The sequence below is a fragment of the Alligator mississippiensis genome, chromosome 3 (assembly GCF_030867095.1).
Source record: "Alligator mississippiensis isolate rAllMis1 chromosome 3, rAllMis1, whole genome shotgun sequence".
NCBI lineage: Eukaryota > Metazoa > Chordata > Crocodylia > Alligatoridae > Alligator > Alligator mississippiensis.
The window spans coordinates 219,576,754-219,584,642 of record NC_081826.1 but is presented as its reverse complement, the minus strand read 5'-3'; the positions used below and the strand labels follow the sequence as shown (position 1 = coordinate 219,584,642).

General features: G+C 44.8%; 1 protein-coding gene across 1 annotated transcript in view; it reads left to right on the top strand.

Moving 5' to 3' along the window:
- Positions 1–338: 338 nt before the first annotated feature.
- SNX2 (sorting nexin 2) overlaps positions 339–7,889 on the top strand; it is a 48,088-nt gene continuing 40,537 nt past the window's right edge. Inside the window, exon 1 of the mRNA XM_006264454.4 lies at positions 339–465. Within this exon, the coding sequence (XP_006264516.1) occupies positions 367–465 (99 nt within the window). The 5' untranslated portion in view covers positions 339–366. The remainder of the gene's footprint in view (positions 466–7,889) is intronic.

Sequence of the window (7,889 nt, the reverse complement as noted above, 5' to 3'; positions counted from 1 at the left end):
TGTTAATTAACTAATTATTAGGTAGTTTGCATAGGGGCACGTCAGGTTGACCAAACCCAGTAAAGAAAGGAGCGCGCCCGCGGCCCGCAGCCCTGAGTACTGGGGAGCCTCCGCACCGCCCCCAGGACTCGCCCACAGACCCACTGTGGCCAGGCCGGGGGTACAGAGCGGCGGGAAACGGGCCCTCAGCGTCCCCCTCCCCCAGCTCAGTGGAACACTCCACGCTCCCCCCGTCCACCCTTCCTGCGTGGCGCGGTGCGCAGCCGCGGCTCGCGCGCCTCACCCGCGAGCGGAGGGGGCGGGGCAGCGCCGGCCGTCACGTGACGGGGGAGGGGGCGCGACGCGCACTGCCCGCGAGGAGGGAAGATGGCGGCGGAGCGGGAGCCCCCTCCGCTCGGGGACGCGCGGCAGCCCGACCTGGAGGACGGCGAGGACCTGTTCACCAGCACCGTCTCCACCCTCGAGGTGAGCGCGGGGCCCGCTTGTCCGTCCCCGGCCCCTGTCAGCGCTGGGCCCGACCCCGCGCGCCCGCCGGGGCAGCCCCCAGCGGCAAGTCCTCGCCTGGCGCTGCCCTGCGAGGGGAGGGGCCGGCGTTGCCGCTTCCTGCTCTCCGAGAGACCCTTCTACCGCCTCTCTCCGGCCACCCTCGGCCCTGCGGCCGCGAGGGGTTCCCGGGGCCAAGTTGTCCGGGGAAGAGCTGGTCCGTGCTGGGGGAAGGTGCTGGCCAGGGCTGCCTGTTTTTTGCAGGGAGGGGGGAGGCTGCCCCGAGCTCTCTCCTGTGTTTGGCTCCTGCCTTTAATACACATACCTGGGAGGAGCCCACCTGCCCCTCACTGGTCCTGGTCCCTAACCACTTGTGTTGCCTAGCGGGTACCCTTGCATCTCCTTCTTGCCCCTCGGGCTCTTTCTTGCTCTGGGTTAGGGAGTCCCCCCTCCCTTGCTTTCTGCCAGTCTACAAGATTGGTACCTTGGACTTGCTATTTAGTGAAAGTTTGAAGTGGGGGGGAGGGGGGGACAGTGAAAACTGTACTAGATATTTGACCTTAAATTGGATGTAAACACTTTCACACCAGCTGTATTTCTAGTCTTGCTTTGTCTCCTGGCAAAATACTATTCTGGTTCTTCTTCGGAATAAATTTAAATCTTATGGCAGACCAGGTTCTTCGGGTAAATCCGATATCTTTTATGAGACCAACTAAAATAGTTGGAAAAATTCTTTGCAAGCGTCTGGGTACAAACACCGTTCCTCAGGCAGAGGGAGTGTCTGTGGTGTGCCTGTGTCCTTACATCTTATGCAAACTTACACAAGAACCTCACAAACAAATATAAGGACCGTGGGCCCTGCCAAGTAGGTTAGTTTCCATGCAAATGTTCAGTTATTGCTGTAGCTCGTATCTTGGTGCACATCAGCACAAAAATTCATGTTTTGGATTTCAACTTAAATTCCATCCCTATATCTTGTATATAGCCCCTAATGCGAGTATTGCAATGTGTAAGGCACATTATGACACATTAAGAAATTAAGATGAATATGCTGACAGTCTTTTCTTTTGGGTACCTAAACTCTTGCGTAGTGTCAAACTTTATGTTCTGCATCATGTATTTGCTTTTAAGTAACCAAAGTGTGGGAGCTGAACCACTTCATATTTAAGCATATAGTGGTGTTAACATTTAAATTTCCACAAGAATGTTTATATAGTAAACTAATTTATCTCAGCTGGTTAATAAGGAGAACAAGAGACTTTCAAGAGACAACCAGCAGTATGAGCATATAATAAAAAGCATTCATCTCATGGACTTCCTCTTTCATCCATATTCACAAAACATTCTGTTAACTAGCAGCAGTTCCCTGCATGAAGATACAGGATGTATAGTTCTTTGGATGACTGGTACCTCTCATCTCTTCTATGGGTGTCCTGAGGAGGCACTTGGGCTTAGCCCTCATTTTAGTTGAGTATTAAAGGTCTCTAGGCTTTCACTGTAATATAATAATAACAACAATAAAAACTGTTAAAACATCTGAAAAGAAGGTAAATCAACATTATTTACTCAAGTAGTCCTTCATGTACCCCAGTGTGGGAAACTACTGAAGAGCTGTTAAGCCTGAAGTTTCATATACTTTCTGGATATGTACATGTTGCTAAAATCCATAGTTTCCTTCTGTGGTATAAGGTAAATTGAATATTGCTGTCTTAAGTTATGATGTATGGAGTTTAGTTTCAGCTGTCCATTGTCTTTAGAGTTGAAATGGATGCTTTTAAATTGAAGAGACAAAAGTGTATTTAAAACATCTCTCTTTGAAATTGTAGAGCCAAAAACTGAGTCCTTCAAATAACTCACTCTAACTCCGTATTCTAAGTGATACTGTTTTGATGGAAACTTGTATCTGTTTTGAGCCCTGGTACAATAATTTAGCATCAGTTGAAACTGAAACTCCAAGCAGCTACAGCCATGGAACTACAGCAAAAGCTGTTATCCAGCACCCATGGGGGGTGCCAGATAACCAAATATGCCGGTTACCACAGAGGCATCTTTGCCTGCCTCCCACCGCATCAGGTGTGTCAGTGTACCAGGGGACAGGCACCATGCTGCCCCTCCCCTGTACATCCTAGAGAGAACCATCCCTTCCAGTCCTGCTGGATTACATGTAAACTTCATTAATTTATCAATAAATTCACCGTGGCCTGAAGTGAGACTTGGCAGAACCAGAAGTGGGACTTCCAGTTTTGCTTTTCCTGTGTCAACCAGCATGCCGGTGTTAATAGAGCATGCTAGTTGATGAAGTGCTGGATAACATGGCTTTTACTGTCCTAATAATCATCAAAGTATGCCATAACAAAGGTACGTCTCTAACCTAGATAGAGATAAATAAATATTGTGGAGGCAGTTGATTAACAGGAAAATAGAGAAATACAAGTTTTTAATTGCAAACTTAGTCTGGAATGGGTGGCAAGGATCCAGAGTTCTCTACATAGAAATCAACCATATTTAATACTAAAATAAATCAAATCGGGTAGAACAGGAACTTGAGCCAGGATCCTCTACCCCAAGTGAGTGCCCTGGTTCAGTGTTTTTCAACCCGTGGGTCACAACCCGAAAGTGGGTCCCAAGACTATATGAAATGGTTGCAAATAAACTTTAGAAATGGATAAACAAACTTTAAAAATGGAGTCTCCTTTAAAGGAGAAAAATGTGGGAACCTGTGGCTTTTCCCTTGCAGGCTGGCAGAGTTCCAGCCTGCAAAGGGCTGCGTGGGGCACCCTCTCCCCCACACACCCACCCTCTGCCCCATATACTGTGGGGTTGGGGCCTGGGGCCAGGGGCAGTGGATTGGGAGTGAGGGGCGCTGGTTTAGGACTGGCTGTCAATGTTTACAAATGCCTTCTGGTATAAAATAGTTGAGAACCTCTCTGCCCTAGTGAGTAGGCTCCTGGCTATTCTTTGATGGGGGGTTTTTCCCCCTCCTTCCCCAGATCCAGAAGTCTGTTTTCTGAACAGAAGTAACTTATTTCTATAAGCTTAACTGAAACTGGTATGTTCATGTGAAAAGTTCCAATTTCCCATAACTGTTGCTTTTTGCAATGAATAACATCAGTCAACATTTTTCTGACCAGCTTTAATATGAATGTACATGCCCTGTAAAACTCTAGACTTTGTCCTGTAATCTTATTAAACTTTTTTTTTTTTTAATATCAAAGCTTTGCTGTTCTGTGACCCTGTTAACTGCTGAGAGAGTAGCTCCCTTCCTCTTGCTATGCACACAAAGCAAAATAAGGATGAAACACTCTCTTGTCTGTGTAGAATAAAGAAAGCAACAGAGTAGGAATAGCTGAATAAGCTATCAGCAGAGTAAGAGTGGGTAGTTAGACTTATTAGTGAGACATTTCTTCATGTCCTCAACAATTAGCTCAAATACTGAATCTGAGCAAATATTGTACATAGTGTCTACAAGTTTTAGTGATTCTGCCTTTATATTGTCCTTAACTTACAGGAATAACACCTGTAAGTCTCTTTCTGAAGATGGAATGATTCTCATTTGTATTTTAAAGCTTTTGATGTTTTTCTGATGTAGTGGAAGTTTTGGAGCAATGATTTTGTTAACAGGCTTGTTAGATGAGCTGATTCTTTTGTTAATAGCTGTTTTAACCTATCCAAACCTTTTTTCAACTTTGACTTACTCATGTGTAGTCTTAACCTGAATTCTAATTCAGTCTGGTCTCTTTATCTTGTAATTTGGGTATTTCCTACCAAGGGAACCCAGAATTCTTTCCAATTGGATATTTAACCCATCTTTAAATTGTAGCTTCCTCTGCAGTGAATTCCTCTCATGCAGTGATTTGATGCTTATAACACTAGAGTCTTTAGGTTAGTCTTTATGTAACAGAAACAAGGCTCCTGTTTTGTAGGTAGGAAGTTATAAAACTTTATATATTTGTATATTTTTAAATAAAATTTACACTCTTAAATTTAGCTTGTTTTAGGAAAGTACTCTGAGTATGCCAGTCCACATCAGTTCTGTTTTGGGAGGCGGTTTTAGGTGGGCCTAGATAGAGGGGGATGGGGAGGGTCTTTCCTGGGTGCAGTATTGGTGCATGTCTTTGTTAATGATTTGAGTAGCTTTATCAAATAAATCTGTAGATGTTGCCAATATGGATGGGCTAGCAGGCACCTAGAGGGCAGGGTTAAGGTTCAAAATGACCTTGTTGCTTTTGAAAAATGGTTTGATATTGGATTGAAATGCAGAAGTATAAGCGTACAGTACTGCACTTAGAAAGGAACAGTTACACGCTCAATTACAGAATCAGGAGCACTAGGCAGGCACAGAAAAGCATGTGGAGGTTATAATGGACAACAAACTGGCTAATGCAACAGTACAAATCTGTTTTTGCATCAAAAAATCCTAATATTTTGGGAAATGCAATTTAAATTCAGCACTCATGTTAATATAGCAAGAGGTGACTCTTCTGCTCTGTTTAAATACCAGTAAGGCATCAACCTTAGTCTTGGGTCCTGTCTTACACATTATATGTCAAGAACAATATGGACAAATTGACAGGAATCCAGAAGAGAGCTGAAAAGATAGAGGACTAGAAAATGTGACAAATGAGGAAAGTTTGGGAGAACTGGGATTACTTGGTCTGAAGAAGGGAGGACTGAGAAGGGATATGTTGTCTTCAAATACAAAACAGCTTCTTTCTAAAGGATAGTGTAGTTATCAGCTGTTGTATCCACAGGCAATAGGGCAAGAGGAAATGGGATTAAATTACGGCAAGGTTTGGATATAGGGGCAGTAGTTTAAGCAGTAGAAAGGGTATTAAGCGGTGGCACAGATTGCACAAAGAGGGTTAATAGAAATTTCAGAGCAGGAGCTTCCACAAACACTTGTCTAGGATGTTTTAAATCATCCTAATCCTGTTTTGACTAGAAGTTGAACTAGATGTTGTCCTGAGGTCCCTTCTAGGTGTCTCTCTCTCCCTCTCACTTTTTGGACGTATCCATATTTAGGATCTAATTGAAATTTAGACACCCAGGCATGAACTTCTGTACCTATTTTATACTCGCATGTTTTTAATTAATACAGGGGACAAGATTTTTTTTTTCATGGTCCCACAGATATTTGTCAATTCCTAGCTTTCCAAGTAGTTTTCTTACTGTGATGACCTTTTCGCATGTACCCATCCAGTCTCATGAGGATGGGTACATGCAATGTATTCTTTAAGGGAACCTGGACTAAGTTTTTTTGATACCAGGAAGTAAAGTGCACCATCATTTAACATCAGTGACCTGAGCATCAGTGTTGCTAGAGGCAAAATGATGGTTCACATTTTCTTCCAGCTCAGTTACTCTTAACCAGGGTGACATGGGATCCTTTCAAGGATGTACTGAGCTGCCATGCAATGTTAGTACTGTTAGATGTACAAACTTAATTAGTAAGATAAACCTAGAGATCTCAGGTAGGAATCCATAGTGCCAAACATTCTGTTCTGTCATGATATTTCATGTTCTGTCATGAAATTGCTCTGTTTTTTCTGTAGTCAAAAAAAATGGGTGAAAAGTAAGGGGTGAACTTTTAAGGGGTGCATTGAGTCTAAAAAAAAGAAATAAAAAGTCGAAGCCCACAGGCTGGCAGAGTTCCAGGCTGTAACAAGCTACTGGTAAAAAGGGTGCGAAACCCTAAGTCTTGTCTGTGGGTAGGGGACATGTAGGGCCTGAAAATCTGAGACCAGTGAGGACTGGCTCGGACTCGCTTTGCCTCCTGCAGCCTTTGGGTTAAGTAGGGGATGGGGGACTGCTGGGGGCCCCCCAGCAGAGCTAGGGGACCCATGGAACCGCAGGTTGGGAGTCAGAGACACCAGCAGGTCTGGGAGGGAGCAGAGGGCTGTGGATCTGGGAGTGAGGGCCAGTGATAGGAGACTGTGGGTCGGGAGTGAGGGGCACTGGCATATCGGAGCCCCTCAGCTGTTCACCCAATTGCTTTGTGGTGCTGTAGCTGGACCCGCATCCTGTTGAGCAAAGAGGGCAGGGGAGAGCTCTGGGTTTTTTGTTTGTTTGTGTTCCCCCCATGATAAAAAACAAAAACACAAAATAAATATTTAGAATTTATTTTATTGTAATGGTTGAGGCGCACTGGTAGGCTTCCAAATTGCTTTAAAATTATAAATCTGTCAACAAAATATCGTGTTCAGCGGATTCATAGATTCATAGAAGTAGGGTCGGAAGGGACCTTGTAGATAATCAAGTCCAACCCCCCGCCCTGGGCAGGAGAGAGAACCAGGCTCAAATGACCCCAGCCATGTAGATGTCAATCCTCCGATTAAAGACTCCCAGGGTAGGAGCCATCACCACTTACCTTGGAAGTTGGTTCTAGATCCTAGCTGCCCTGACTGTAAAGTAATGCCTTTGAATGTCTAGTCTAAAACTACTCTCTAACAATGTGGTCGTTATTCCTTGTTACCCCGGGGGGGGGGTGCTAGGGGGAACAGGGTCTCTCCCAAACCTTGCTGGTCCCCCCTGGTGAGTTTATAGATGACCACCAGGTCCCCCCTCAGCCTGCTCTTGCGAAGGCTGAACAGGTTCAGGTCCCGTAGCCTCTTTTTGTAGGGTCTGCCCTGCTGTCCCCGGAGCATGCGGGTGGCCCTTCTCTGGACCCTCTCAGTGCTGTCCACATCTCTCCTGAAGTGCAGCACCCAGAACTGAACACAGTACTCCAGCTGATGCCTATATGTATAGTCGTGGTGATTCATTTGAATTGTGGAAAAATGTGGATTTGGGGTTTTTTATCTCAGAATTTTGGGGGGAAGGATTCAGAGAAAACCAGGATCCCTAATGATCAGAGTACTTAATTGATCCACACTTGGCTTCCTTTTAGCTTAGACGAATCCCAAGCAATTTGAAACCACTATTTGGGAAATGGTATGATTCCTATGCCATATTGTTATAGTTGCAGACAAATGATTCCTTCATTATAAACGCAAGGGAACTGGTGGAGTAAATTAGTCTGTAAGGGCATCTACACATGCTTCAGGTGTGGTGGGGGAGAGTGCTTTAATTAGAATGGCTCTGAGAGTTGCTCTAATTTAAGTGCCTGCAGTGTCTCACGTATTCAGCATCCTGCGTTCAAAATGGCATTGGGGCCGCTTTAACTAAATCTTGCTTGACAAGCTTTAGTTAAAGCATCTCTGCTGCCATTTTGAAGCATGGGAACACTGAATGCATGAGACACAGAGGCTGCTGGAGCTAATTAGCATGCTCCAGCAGACTTAATTAATTGAATCTCCTCCGTTCTATAATTACAGTGCATCAGAGCAGTGTCCCGGCACGTCTACATGCACCCAAAATGTCCTAGTTTTGGAGTGCATTTTCTCCTAAAGATTTGGGTAACTTACAGT